Source organism: Phyllosticta citribraziliensis (genome assembly GCF_038025025.1).
Source record: "Phyllosticta citribraziliensis strain CPC 17464 chromosome Unknown J3D65scaffold_11, whole genome shotgun sequence".
In the NCBI taxonomy this organism is placed as follows: Eukaryota; Fungi; Ascomycota; class Dothideomycetes; order Botryosphaeriales; family Phyllostictaceae; genus Phyllosticta; species Phyllosticta citribraziliensis.
The window spans coordinates 276,897-290,712 of NW_027117348.1; the positions used below are offsets into that span (position 1 = coordinate 276,897).

The window sequence follows — 13,816 nt, forward strand, 5'->3', positions numbered from 1 at the left end:
GGGCAATCCGCCTTGTTTTCAGGCAAATACTTGGACAGCTTGACCATCTAGATCCGACAATCCGAAGCAGATTTGGGGATCTCTCCAGCATCGCCATCAGTTTGAAGAAGCAAAGATCTCGCGTCCTGCTTGGAAAAGGTGTCGTCTACCGACGACGTCTACCGACGAAAAGGACTTTGACAACGTGGGATCCAGGACAGCTTCAGTACCTCGTTTCCGAAAGACAAGAACTGTCCAGGTGGACTCGAATACTGGAGAGATGAAAATAAGAGCGACTGACGTCTGTTGTTGATGCGGGGATCGGCCTTTGACCCTGGCAACCAAAGGAACGGGTCGCCCCACCCTTGGCCAAACTCAACACCAACGACCAGCCATCCATCACCATCCCCATCCAAGATAACGACACGCCACATCGATCTCATCTCCATGGGCCTATTCTTCCGATAGGTCTGCCCCGACTCGGCACGACCCGCGCGTCCATCACGTCAGCATGCCCTGCTCACTCCCGCCGCCCCCGCCGGTCGCGTAACTCGATCCGCCCTCCCCGACCATCTCCATCTCCGCCAGCCATGAAGTCCGTCGCCATCATCGGCGCCGGTCCGTCCGGCCTCGTCGCCGCAAAGACGCTGCTCCACGCGTTCCCGAACAATGCGTTCCGCGTCACGGTGCTCGAGCGTAACAGCCGCGTCGGCGGCATGTGGGCCATGGACAAGGGACAGCCCGGCGGCAAGGCCGACTCGCACATGCCGACCAATATCAGTCGCTTCAACGTTTGCTTCTCCGACCTCGCCTGGTCTTCTGTGTTCCCGGACGACGACGGTGACGGCGAGCTGCCCGTGTTTCCGCAGCTCTGGCGCGTGGGCAAATACTTGCAGGCGTACGCGGACAGGTATATCCCGCCGGAGGTGATACGACTGAATGCGGCTGTCAAGAGCACGGAATTGGTCCACAGCGAGGGGCGCGACAGGTGGAGGATTAGATGGGAGCAGTCGCAGCAGTTGGACGGCACACCATCGGGGAGCTCAGGCTCGGGAGGAAGCAGTCCATCTCAAGAGTCCGTGGGCGAGGTCGAGGAAGAATTCGACTACCTCATCGCGGCCACGGGCTTCATGCATGACCCCAAGGAACACAATGTGGCGGTCCCCAGCGACATCCCACTCGCCGTCAAGCACAGCTCGACGTTTCGCGATCTGAACGACTTGGTCACCGAGAACTCGAATACAGGCAACTCGATCGTCGTGATAGGAGGCAGCATGTCCGGATGCGAAGCAGCAGCCAACGCCGCGCTCCAGATATCCAACTGCCAGAGCTCCCCGTCCTTCGCCGGCAAGGACTTCAGCGACTTCAAAGTCTACCACATCATGCCGCGGCAATTCTACATCCTCCCCTACTACCTCCCACCGCCGCCGCAGGAGGGAACTGGCTACGACCCTGCCCCGACCTTTGCTCCGTCCGACATGCGCATGTTCAACCTGTCCAAGCGGCCCCCTGGTCCCGTCTCGCCCAACACCGGATTGGACAGTCAGACGTCGGCCGCAAACAAGCACAAATGGCTCCAGGCACTGCTGGGTGGGAATCAGGCGGAGCTGGGATCACCAGCGATGACGTTCTCCGAGTCCGACTTTGACGACTCGCCATACGTGGGCATCAGCGACAATTATGCCGAGTTTGTTCGGTCGGGACTCATCGTCCCCGTCCGCGGTAGGGCGAGGAGTGTTGAAGTGCAAGAAAAGGCTGAGGGCAGCAAGACCTACGTGATGAAGGTCGCAGGGGAAAAGGTGAGCCACCCATCCAACATCGAGAACTTTGCTGACCGAGCAGGACATTATGATCCAAGACGTCGCCGGCGTCGTCCACGCCTCGGGCTTCTCGCCCAACGGATCCTTCTCCTGGCTCCCCAAGGACGTCCGCGAAAAGATGGAGTGCGACGAACAATGCAACCGGCTGCCGCTGCTCCTCAACAGCCGCTGCGCGCTCCACAACGCCGTCCCCTCGCTCGGCATGATCAGCTTCTACCAGGGCATCTTCTGGGGCGTCATGGAAATGCAGGCCTACCTCCTCGGCCGCAAGTGGGCAGACGACCAACACCCCAATCCCCCAGACCACGCCTCCGAGGCCGAGCTCGCCGAGATGCGTGCCCTCCGCGCCGCCATCGTCAAAAACACCACCAACGTCCCGCAGTTCTGGCAGGGTGACTTTGTCGGCCTGATGGAGGAGTTTGCGCGCAACCTCGCCATCGACCGCAACGACACGGGCTTCGACGCCCGCGCCGGCCCCGTCTTCCCCGCGCGCTACACTCCCCCTGGCGCCGCCGCCGCCGAAGCCGCCAAAGCCATCGCCGACCACCACCGCATCTCACACGCCGTCGACCACGACGCGCGCTTCGTGGCGTGGGCCGCGTTCCGCGCGCTGCAGGGCCGCTGGCGCCTCACGCGCACGCTGGACTCCAAGCTCGCGGGCTTCCCCTCGGGCACCTTTTCCGGCACCGCCACCTTCCACCCGCGCTACCCCACCGACCCTGCCTTTGCGGCCGAGTACCTGTACGTCGAGGACGTGACGCTGGTCCTCGAGTCCGGCCACACGCTCGCCGCGTCGCGCCGCTACGTGTACCGCTATGACCCCGCGCGCGACGCGCTCAGCGTGTGGTTTGTGCAGCCGGCCAACAACAAGGCGGCCGACTACCTGTTCTTTGAGATGGTGTTTGAGGCCCCTGACGAGAACGTCTCCGGCAAGAGGACCGGCTGGGTGGCCCACGGCGCGCATCCCTGCGAAGACGACTTTTACACCAGCCGTGTCGAGTTTCGCTTCCGAGGAGTTTATTTGGAGGGGTTTGGGGTGAGGTATGATGTCAAGGGTCCGCGGAAGGACTATGTTAGTGAGAATTGGTATCGGCGGTGATGCGGTGGATCTGGTCAAAGGTAGAGAGGGTTGTTGATAGAGATGGCTTTTGTGCGGTGATGGTACTGTACTGCTGAATCAATCTCAAGACTGTCAATCCTTGAATGCACGACAGACGTGCACATGATGGACGCACACATCAACTAGCAGCAAAATTTCAACATTTTTTCCGGTCTACTTTCCCCCTGAACTCCGTACCGTTGTCGAGGCGGGATCAGTGCGAATTGGTGGGAGATTCTTAGGGTCTAAAACACCCTGTGGTGCAGCTGGGACGTCTCGGATAGGGAAGATCAAATCGTAGCGGAATTGGTCCCACCATTTGAAGGCTTTCTCTCTTGTGTCTAGTGCTCCTAAAGCGAGGAGGAGCTCATAGTACTGGTCTGGCGGGCGAGGATCCGGTGTGTCAAGCTACTCTGAGCTGTGAGTCTTTCCTAGTCTGTCTTTCCCCCTCCGCGGTGGACGTAGGCTTTGCAGTCGTACAGGCGGATGTGAGCCAAGTTTGGCTTCCTTCCAGTGGCCTTTTCGAATGGAGCCTTCCACTCGTGGCGTTGAGTTCGGCAGCGGTTGATGAGATACACTGCGGCCGCGCAGATTTCTTGCTGGAGATTCTCTGGCAATTTGGCGTGCAAACGTAGGTACCGTGCCATCTGAACTATCACCGCCCTAGGTCTTTTAGCGCGGTCTTGGACGGACGTGTAGGGAGCTGTCATCTAGAGGTTGGTTTTGTTGTTGAGGACCATTAAACGGAACTCAAAGCCAGCCTCGCTCGGTGTGATTGATTGATTGATTGATTGGTCAGTCCAGTCGTCGCTTGGATTCAGCCATAAGCGGACCGACGCTGAAGCAGCCTCGCGCCTGATCTCAACAGGAGGTTTTGGCTTTGTCAGGGCGTCTGCAAGCGGATTTTCACTCTCGGCGTACACGTTTGTGACTCTGAGAGTGTTGTGTCCAATGTCAATCAAGGCTGTCCCGTGATACTTCATGGCCGCGGAGCCGATGGCCTAGTCGAAGTCCAGTGGGTTTTCCATCCTCTCTGGCGTCACAAATAGTCCATCGGACTTGACAAGGGTGTGTCAGGAGCCAGAGTCTCGAAGCGGTAAACGCTTGTCCGGGGAAGCAACTTTGTAAGGCTGGCGCGAAGCAGAAACTCCAGGCACTGCAGCAGGAGTCTGTTGTTTACCGCCGCGCTAAACCGTTTTCATGAGCTCCGGTTGCCAAAGGGAAGAACTCCTCTCTCGATTCGTCCGTAATACAAGCTCCACTATTTCTTTGTGTTCCTTGAGTGTGGTTGCCTTCTCTTTCCTTGCCTTTATTGAGGAATCTGCGTTGTACGAGGCGCAAGAGGCGGGAGGCAACAGGTCCAACGAGGAAGATTGCGTTTTCTTGGTCGTATATCTGAATTGGGACAACACCATTAGCGAAAGTCCAGTTTCGAGGGAGATTGGGCATACGGGAAAGAAGAATTCTTTTGAGAAAGACCGTGTAGATATGAGGCTCCCGCGCCGGTCTTGTATTTGAGGCAGACATTTATTGCGACGGCGAAGGCGACGCCAGCGGGACGCAAATCGGCAGTGTATGTCAAGGAGCGTCGAAAAGTTCAGAAGCCCTGGCTCGACACATCATGACGACTCCTCGCTCGCATTGGCATCTTTCGAGTCGGGAGGACGGCGTGGCGTACTCGTCATCCTCGCGTCCCCGTACTGCACTTTGTCGCTCCTCCACCGACCGCATCGACGAAAATTTGGTTCGATGTTCCGCAGCTGCTACGACTCGTCCCTCTCCGTTTCGACGTGAATGTGAATGGTAGTCAGCTCAACCACGCGTCGTGCAACAGGGAGGGGATACCACCTTCAATAGCCAGGCGCGTCGGTTTCGTGTAAACAACACTCCGAGGGCGCAGACAGAGAAGAAGCGACGGACGGCGGCTTGCAACCCCTTCATCCGCCGCCAAATCCTTGAACATGTGGCGATGAGGACAACGCGACAGCTCTCACTCCATGAAGCATGAATAGTTGCAGAGAGCAGAGTGCACACAGAAAGGAAGTGAGTCCCGGCGAAATTCGGCCGCTTGGCGGGATGCCAAACTTTGAACACCGGCCGCTGACGCGACGCGACGCGTCCGTGACTCGCCGAAGCGTGACAGTGGCTGGGATGTTGCTTTTGAGTGCCAGAATTGTGCGGAAGATGGGGGAGTTTGGAGAACGTAGGGTGTCGGCAAAGATGGAACTCAGACCCTGCGGTGGTTTGCGATGAGGATTGCAATGAACAAACGCGATCGCTTGGACGTGTTCCTGAAGGGTCGTTTCCTTGTGACGAGAGCCAGCGAAGTGACAGGATTGCGCTGGAAATGTCAACATTGTCCCGAAGCTTCACGCGTCGCCGGCGCCGTTCTGTTGCGGCATGTCAAGCTGCCGCTCATGGTGGTTTGAAGTTGAGAAGTCAAGGGAACACGAAGACATATCTTTCCTGCGCACTACAAGTCCTCCACGACAAATTCAAATGCAGAAACGGAAACTCAAAAGGCACAGAACAGCAGCTTGGGGATCATATTGGATCTCAGTGTCTTCGGATGAATTTGAGTAAGAGCATAGCTATTGAGTAGACGGCTCCTTGAGTAGGAACATCGTCATGAAGTAGACAGAGCAGTGGTCCACACAGGAGCGCCAGTAAGAGGGCAGCCATTGAGTAGGCCAGTAGTTCAGAGTCCAGCGAAACCTTCGGCACTCCCACTCCTTCCGGGCGGTCAGAACGAACCTACTCAACGTAGAGAGGAGAACAGAAATCTCCGATGGGAGGCAGAGTCGGCAACGGGACAGTTTGGAGGGCGTATGGCTCTCCGTTGACCATGCCTGCACTTCCCCAGGAGACGCGTGAAGTGCGTCAGGTCGGCTTGCCGTTGTGCGATCGGTGAAGATGGCGAAGAGATCGCTTGCCGGACGGTCCCAGGAGAAGGAGGGATGGTATGGGCGGTAGGTGTAGTCCTGGCGATGGCGACAATCAATGCTTCCCCAACATTTAGTCCAATAAATCCGGTTGATTTCCCGCGTGGTCGGGTGCGGAAAAGCTCTTATGTCGACGACTACTAACACCATGCTGGGACAGAGGACAAGGACCGGGGGGATCAGGCTTTGGCGGGTTTCGCAGTAAACCAGCCGCGTATCGCCTGATTCACGTGTGTCTTCTTTGGTGCCGTATAAAACGTGATATGTACGAATGTGACAGAGCCAGAGGTTGGGAGAGTGATCAGGAGGGTAAGTTCATCCAAGTTTGCATGGGGAAGATCGCGGAGTGTCGGATACTCCTCCATGAGTTCCCCATCGCTTTTTCGCCGTTGGTCACATTGAGCAGCATGGCTGCAACAATGAGACGCCACGGTTCCTGGTAGACCTCCTCCTGAATCAACCCGAAGGTTTCGGCTGTCGTTGCGCCGGTAGCAGGGCGGGCTGGTTTGACCGGCGAAAAGTGGCTGTTATGGTCCACTCCGAGTAGTCGATTCCCGCGTACATGGAGGGCGGGTTTCGGCTTGGAATCGCAGCCGTCGTATCGGGTGCCGTGCGTGGCGTATATGAGTCCGGCTTCCTGGCACTGCAGCAGGAGTGTGCAGTAACTTCCCAGCGGCGATTTTTTAGGCCATTGGCCCCCAAGTCGCGGGGCTTAAGTTAGTTAGCCGTCTTGCGAGCGTTGCGTGATGGAGATGGGATCAGCCCAAATCATGCCGCAACAAGGCCATCTCTACAGACGACCTGCCGCACCGGAGCGCTTTTCCACGGTTCACCAGCAGCAGCCCATGGGATTCCACCCGGCGCTCCTTACTGTGGCCGCCAATCCCGCTGCTAGGGCCTGAGGTCTCGTCTCTCCGCGTGGAGAAGGCTGAACTTAGCCCCTGCCAAGACTGACGCATATTCCGCCAATATATGAGGTACGTTGCACCTGCGGAGGCGGCTGCCGTGGTAAAGTCGGCGAGGTTTCCGCGTGCGTGATGAACGAATGGCCCAGATAGTCTGGGCGCGGTAACAAGGACGCTTTTTGATGCGTCTACAAGCATTGAAAGTGATGCTTCGGAATATATAACGGCTGGTGGAGTAAGGTTAGCATTCTTGTTGCAAAGAATGGATGGTTTTGGAGTACTCACAGTCTTCCCGCAGAAGACTACACAAAGCGCAGTATTTCAGATGCGCCAATAATACACATGGCACAGCAAAAGACACCGATCGAAGCGGCTCGCAAGCCAGAAATCGACGTTCGGCGTCGTTGCATGGTCTGAGGGAGAATATTAGCATCTTTTTGAGCAAGTACCAATTGCTAGACACTCACGAGTATTCCACGCTGAGCCGATGCCAGTGCAGTGGCAAAGTTGAGCATAATTTGTTTTTGGTGTTTTGTGACTTTCCAGTCGTGGCGTCGTCATTCGTCTGGGGATGGGCGTTAGCAGTTGGAACGAGAAGTATTGGACGTCTGAGAACTCACAAACCCCTAGACAGGACTTCCTCTCGTCCCTCTCCCACTTCTCGCCCTCCTCACCACACCCACCTCCTAATGCTCAGGCTCGTCCTTGATTTGAACGTCCTCGGCGCCCTGCACGCAGGGACTGAGTCGGTAAACAGGCTGCGAGGATTCGCGCTTGACGGAGACTTGAGCGGCTTCCTGAGCTTTTTCTGTACCCGCAGAGACGGTCGGCGATTTGTGTTGCTGGCGCGTCTCGTGCTGTCTGCGAGCATTGTTGTACGGATGGTGTCGCTGGTCGGTGCGGGTCGAGGCGATGCCGCCGCGGCCTCCGCGTCTGCTGGATGCGTTCCTTGGGCCGGTCGGGGTCACTGCAGTCGAGGCGATTCCGTCGCGGCGTTCGAGCTGTTCGATCTGAGCGACGAGGGCCTTGGCCGACTTGATGCCGCGCAGATTGTTGGAAGACTTGCGCAGCTTCTCCAGCAGCTCCGGCGAAAGGCGCAGCAGCCACTTGTCGATCTCCTCGCGCTCGCCGCCGTTGACGTCCCAGTCGCCGTTGATGTCGACGTAGCCCAGCTTCTTCTCGATGGCCTTGATGCCCTTCTTGAAGCTCCGGAACGACTCGCCGGGCTTCATGCGCTGGCCCCAGTAGCTCTTGGCCAGGTTGACGTGGTGCTCGAGCTGGACGCGGTGGACCTGGTCGAACAGCTGGTCGAGCGTCGTTAGACCTGTCTTCAAGTCGTTGGTCCTTTCGCCGAGGGTCGAGAGCAGCTCGGGTGGGAGACGGGAGAGCCACATGTCAATCTTTTGCTTCTCAGGCATGCTGGAGAATTTGTAGCCCAGCTTTGCTTCTAGAGCCCGGACGCGCTCTTGAAAGTCGTCGAGCGACTCATCGTCGCCCATGCGAAGGGCCCAGTAATCATTGGAAAAAGACAGTCGAGAAGGTGCTGGGGAAATGTCCATAAAAGGAGTCGACGACATTGTTCTGCTGGGGATGGCTCTCCTCGCCTTTATACACCACAGGACCAACCTGGAGCTGCGAGCCCTGGCGCTCGAGTGGAAAGCAATGTGACAAGTTGACGACAAGACAGCGGTGAATGTGATTTGTGACGCGTCGAAGTTTTTGGCGCGCAACCGAGCGGGCGGGTGCGTGGATCAGTCTGTCCGCGTCGAGTCAGTCGGCCGGGGTGTTCGAAAGTGGATCCAGCGCGTCCACGTCGAGAGCAGAGCCAGAGGCGGGTCGCAGCGTCGTCCGGGCGCCCCCATCACATTGCCCGATGCGGAAAAGTGTTGTCTCCCGGCGCGTTTGCGGCGCGTCTGCCGGCAGAGGCCATCGACCTGTCAGTTACGCATTTCGAGCATGGTCAGCGGCATCACGTGTCAATGGGCAATGGAAAGTGGTGGAATTGAATTCGTTCTCCAGATGCACTGCTATCGGTTTGCTGTCGTTTGCCTCACCGCCAGATTGATATCCCAGCCGGCGGAAATTGGCGTGGTGGAGAATGACCGGGGCAACCGCAGCGGCTGCCAGCATGGCGGCGTCGTCCAGCGGCTGCGGAAGCGCAATCCATGTTTCCACGACCAGAACACACTGCATTCGATTGATCTCCGCCTTGTTGAAGCCATTGATTGATGTTGGAGTTGAATTGCTTTTTTCGGATCACGTCAGGACCTGGGTTTGAGATAGCAGTCTGCGGCTACGGAAGTCCAACCCTTGCTCCGCGGTGGCAACTCACGAAGACTGCATTTGCTTGAGGTGGTCCACGTCGTTGAAGCAGTTGATTGGTGATGAAGTGCCTTTTCCGGAAGGCTTCCGCGTCGAGTGTCACAACGAAAGTCTCCGAGTCCCAAAAAGCACACACGACAGACACCTTGCCGTTCCCCCATCTCCTGCCCTGCCGCAATCATCCAATTCCAAGCCTGCCATTCCTTGTCTCCCATATCGTTCTTTGTGATTGATTTATCCTCCGTGCAGACGATCTGCGTAGGGCGCTCTCGATGAGCGTGGTCAGTCGCTTCGCTGTCTCTATCCGCGACGCTTTTCACGGCGCTCCGAGCGGATCTTCTTGCGCTTGCGAGGCTGCTCGTCGACGTCCGAAGAGTCGGCCTCAGCCTCGTCACTGTCGACTTCGACGTGTCTCCTCTTGCGCTTGCGCGACTTGTGCTTGATGGCCGGAGGGGAGGCGAGCTGCTCGTCCTCGTCTTCGACCTGGCGGCTCTTCTTCTTGCTCTTGCGACGCTTCTCCTTGACGACTGGAGTGGGAACGTACTCTTGCTCTTCCTCGTCGTCGTCGTCGTCGTCTTCCTTGGCTTTGCGACTCTTGTCTCCCTTGCGCGACTTCTTCTTGACGACCGTCGGAGAAACCGCCTCTTCCTCGTCAACCTCAGCTTTGCGACTCTTCTTGCGCCGAGGCTTGTCCTTGAAGGTGGGAAGCGGGTCTTCCACCTCGTCATCATCGTCTTCGAAGTGAACCCTCTTTTTGAGCTTGCGAGGCTTGGCCTCGACGGCCGGGGGCAGAGCTACCTCCTCTTCCACCTCTTGCTTGATCTTGTGACTCTTCTTGCGCTTCCGAGTCTTTTCCTCGACGGCTGGAGGTGGAGACTCCGGCTCCTCTTCCTCATCCTCTTCCTGTGCATGGCGGCTCTTCTTGTTCCTGCGAGACTTGTCTTTGAAGAATGGAGGCATCTGATTCGAGTAGAAGCCCATGAAACGTACTCCCTCCACGGCTCGAGGGGAAGACTTCTGCTCCTCCTCTACATCCTCTTCCTGTGCACGGCGGCTCTTCTTCTTCTTTCTCGACTTTTCCTTGACCGCCGGAACGGTGGCTTCCTGCTCTTGCTCTTCGTGTCCCTCGGCCACCAGGCTCTTCTGACGCGTGCCTTTGTTGTCGACAGATTGAGTCGCAGCCTCCTGCTCCGGAGCCATGTCATTGAGCTTGATTTCCCACCAGTATCGAGAGAGCCGAGGGTTCAGCACCAATGCCTCCCATTTTTGACCAAATTCGACCTGACGCAAGCATTCCAGCAATTCCTGCTCTGTCTTGATGCTCTCAAGACCGTTTGCGTAAAGCCGGAGCGACTCAAGCTCGGCGGGCAAGAGGCGAACAAGCCACGAGTCAATGCGACGCCTTTCCGACAGCTCTTCTGGTTCGTCAATGTCGAAGTAGCCTAGAAGCTTCTCGCGTTTATCGACTTCGGCTTCGAACAGGGCCCAGTTTTTGGCCTTGTTGAAATGGAAGCGGGACGACATCATTTGTCTCGTCTCGTTGACCCTGTCTTGGCATTCGATGCTGCAACACCTTTCGAACAGGTGATAGACGGTTTCGAATTTGAGGGTTTCCTTGGAATCAACACGAAGCTTGTGAAAAAGGTTGGCCGTCAGGCGCGAAAGCCACAACTCGATTGTCGCCTGATGATCTGCAGTGTCGGGCTGAAAGCCAAGCTTTTTCTCGAGGGTGCGAACGCGCCAGTAGAAGTCCTTGAACTTTTCGTCCTTGTGCATGCAAATGTTCAAGTACTCCGGCGGCAGCTGGACGTTGGGCGGTGCGCTGGCGCGCTGAACGAGCGCCATGGCGAGAGCGTGGCTCAAACTTGAGCGGAAACTATTGCCGGATGTCAGAAGAGGAGAATCAACGTCAAAAACCTCACCAACTTACCAAAACGCGTCGTTCGTAGAGCCGGCGCTCAAGGTGGAGGTGGTGGTGTTGAGAAATCGAGGTTGCGACGTGGCGACGCCAAAGTAAACAACACCGGCGGACGTGACTGGTTTCGCCGAGAGAGGCAACGCAAATGTGCACCTGAAGCGACACCCTATGGCCTATTTGGGCTTGGCTCTTTCTGCGACGCGCCTGCACGTCTCCCTCCTCTCGGGCTTCAGGCAAAGGAGCTAGAAGGACGGGAACGGATACTTGGGCGCGTGTCCCAAGATGTTGTTGGCTTCAGCAAAATGATTGTGTAAGCCGGCAGCGACCTGTTCCAACGTCCTCCGCTGTTTCTTGCGTTGTCTCCACTCGCGATTCTTCTGTCTGTCCCTTTCTCGGCGGTACGGAGTCTTTTGCCTGCGCGGTCTGTTCTGGATAGGTGGAAGGGCAGTGTACAAGGGCCGCGGCTCGTGGGCTGTCTCGTGGCTGTCTTCTGCGGTGAGTTCGGGTTTCGTGTCCTCCATTGCTTCGCCATCTTGCGCCTGCTCTTGGTTTTCTGCATGATCTTCCTCCATCAATAGCTCGTAGCCGTGAGCCTGCCTGTCGCCGTCTTCTTTCTTCAGCTCGCCACGTTCCAGCGCGCCAGCATCCACTTCACCATTGTCTTCCCGCGGACCTGGTTGGTCACCTATCTCGTCGCCCTGTGTTTCCTTCTTTTGCGCCTCAATCTCGTCGAGCTCACGCAGAGCAGCGAGAAACTCCTTCTCCGTCGAGATGTTCTTGAGACTGTTTGTATGGCGCCTAAGCCGCTCGCGATGCTCGCTCCCAATGCGCACGATCCACTGGTCGACAATTCTGTTTTCGGGGATCCAGTTTGGCTCGGGCATGACGTACTGCAGCGTCTCCTCGAAAAAGCTGATCCTGGCCTGGAAATCACCAAAGGTTTCGCCCGGCCTGACACGCAGGGCGCCGTACCTCTTTGCTCTCCTCACTCTATCATCGAACTCAATCTTCCGCGCCGTATCAAACACGTCGCCAACAGTCTCAAACTCGAGCTGCTGGCCCGTCTCTTTCTTGAGTCTCTCGATCATGCGCGGCTGCAGACGGGCGAGCCATAGGTCGACGAAGGGCTGCTTCTTGGGGCTTTGGGGCTCCAGGTCGTAGTCCAAGCTCTTTTCGACCTTGTAGACTCTTCGGCGGAAGTGGTCGATTCTTTCGTCCTCCTCCATCCGCATGCTCCAGTATTCTTTGGAAAGATCAAGCCGAGAGCCAGGCTGGGGCTGCTCGGCGGCCATGGCAGGCGTTGTCCCAGATCGACGTGGTAGATGGCGGGCGGTGTATGGAATCGGAGTGGAAGCTGTGGCGAATATGAGCTCTCCCCAATTGGCAGTTTGTATATGAAGGGCACACCGAGAGCAGTGCAGGACGAGACTGGCAATCCTTCGAGTGGTGAGGTGGTGGTGCGGGAAGACGCGTCGCGGGTCGTCAAAGTAAACGGTCCACGCGATCTGCACTAGACCCAAAGAGGCAATGTAAACGAGGCGCGTCACGGTCGCGTCTCCGTGGGACTTGACTTTGACCTACAAATCGAGTATCGAGTTCTACGTGCAAAGATGAGGTATGAGACTCAACGGCTGACGGATTCTATAGCAGAGACAGAGACATGTGGTCCCAAAGACATGGCCGGATCTACATTACACCTCCTTTCGATGCACAAACTCCTGCATCCGTTGCATCGCCGTTTTCTCGTTGCGGCCTTTAGGTCTCCTCTCCACGGGTACCGCAGTCTCCTCTTGATCACGTCTTGATTAACAACCTTTCCCCTTGCGCCGCTTGGGCTCACCGTCGTCACTAGAGGTCGCCTTGCGTCTGCGCTTCCTCTTGCGTTTGCGAGATTTTCCCCGACTTTATTCTGCGAGCCGCATTAGATACTCGATCAGGCTCTTCTTTCTGCAGACAGCATCCTTACCTGGTGGTGTTCGTCCAAATTGAGACTTCAGGGCGTCTGGAAGCCGCGAAACCAGGCTTTCGCCTTCTGCTTGGTGCCCCGGTTGTCCGCACTCACGGCATTCATCATTCACTGAAGCATCTAAGCCCTTCAATTGGTCGATGTAGTCTAAAAGCCGTTCATCCGTCTCCATAATGCGTGCACAGTACTCCCGGAGCAGCCCAACTCCCATTCGCGCAAGTGTAACTGCCGTTCGTTTGCCTTCACATTCTTGCGTCGATTGCGGCGTTTTCCTCCGCGGCCACCGCACTCACGAATGGGAAGATTGGCGTTGTCGTTGGCGTTCGAGTTGTTCCCATTGGCATTCGAGCTGCCTCCAGCAGGTGGCGGCGGTCTCGTAAGTTCCACTCGCCTCAATCCCATGAAAGCCGTTGGCACCGTCATCGGCTTTGCTGTAGATGGCGGCGATCTCACAGGCTCCACTCGACCCAATACCATGAACGCCGTTGGCACCATTGCCGGCCTTGCGGTAGATTTATTTTTTGTCGCTCCAGGGCCCTTCGCGGCAGTCCTGAAGGCGGAATCGTCTTTGGCCATCCTGCGCTTCATTTCTTGAACCAGCTCCTCTCGCTGCACGAGGCACAAAGAGACACGCAGATGGGGCCTTCGCAATCGCCGCCGTAATTATCGTGCGGGACGTGGCCGGCGCGTAATTGCACCTTGGGTATCTTCAGGCCCCTTTTCGCTTCCAGTTTGGCTTCCGACTCGACGTCGATCTCTTCCATATGCAGCTGGAGACGACGAAAGATTTCATTTCCCGAGCATCTCTTGCGACTTCTGCCTTCTATATCTGGGCCGACATCTTTGCTTTTTTGTCCGTTTTGGC

The 13,816-nt window shown here is 56.9% G+C and overlaps 5 protein-coding genes across 5 annotated transcripts; 1 reads left to right on the forward strand and 4 right to left on the reverse strand.

The window, feature by feature from the left end:
• Positions 1-361: 361 nt before the first annotated feature.
• Positions 362-3,071, forward strand: J3D65DRAFT_635450 (flavin-containing monooxygenase-like protein). The gene is made up of 2 exons (XM_066801320.1): positions 362-1,778; positions 1,822-3,071. Exons 1-2 carry the CDS (start codon positions 570-572, stop codon positions 2,896-2,898), a joined length of 2,286 nt encoding a protein of 761 aa, XP_066651692.1. The 5' UTR covers positions 362-569; the 3' UTR covers positions 2,899-3,071.
• Positions 3,072-3,329: 258 nt separating this feature from the next.
• On the reverse strand, positions 3,330-3,881 carry J3D65DRAFT_606000 (uncharacterized protein; the record flags this gene model as incomplete). Its single annotated transcript, XM_066798407.1, has 2 exons — positions 3,330-3,608; positions 3,636-3,881. 2 exons carry the CDS (start codon positions 3,879-3,881, stop codon positions 3,330-3,332), a joined length of 525 nt encoding a protein of 174 aa, XP_066651693.1.
• Positions 3,882-7,431: 3,550 nt separating this feature from the next.
• On the reverse strand, positions 7,432-8,322 carry J3D65DRAFT_670675 (uncharacterized protein; the record flags this gene model as incomplete). Its single annotated transcript, XM_066803318.1, has 1 exon — positions 7,432-8,322. One exon carries the CDS (start codon positions 8,320-8,322, stop codon positions 7,432-7,434), a length of 891 nt encoding a protein of 296 aa, XP_066651694.1.
• An 848-nt stretch (positions 8,323-9,170) lies between these two features.
• Positions 9,171-11,096, reverse strand: J3D65DRAFT_82472 (uncharacterized protein). The gene is made up of 2 exons (XM_066804215.1): positions 10,998-11,096; positions 9,171-10,943 (listed from the first exon to the last, which is right to left on the reverse strand). Exon 2 carries the CDS (start codon positions 10,910-10,912, stop codon positions 9,368-9,370), a length of 1,545 nt encoding a protein of 514 aa, XP_066651695.1. The 5' UTR covers positions 10,913-10,943; positions 10,998-11,096; the 3' UTR covers positions 9,171-9,367.
• A 131-nt stretch (positions 11,097-11,227) lies between these two features.
• Positions 11,228-12,277, reverse strand: J3D65DRAFT_670677 (uncharacterized protein; the record flags this gene model as incomplete). The annotated part of the gene is made up of 1 exon (XM_066803319.1): positions 11,228-12,277. One exon carries the CDS (start codon positions 12,275-12,277, stop codon positions 11,228-11,230), a length of 1,050 nt encoding a protein of 349 aa, XP_066651696.1.
• Between the last annotated feature and the right edge of the window lie 1,539 nt (positions 12,278-13,816).

Bases quoted from the DNA above. Each gene is read 5' to 3' on its own strand.
- J3D65DRAFT_635450 (XM_066801320.1), top strand. From the start codon at position 570: ATGAAGTCCGTCGCCATCATCGGCGCCGGTCCGTCCGGCCTCGTCGCC. The intron at 1,779-1,821 runs GTGAGCCACCCA...CTGACCGAGCAG, and splicing joins TGAAGGTCGCAGGGGAAAAG to GACATTATGATCCAAGACGT.
- J3D65DRAFT_82472 (XM_066804215.1), bottom strand. From the start codon at position 10,912: ATGGCGCTCGTTCAGCGCGCCAGCGCACCGCCCAACGTCCAGCTGCCG.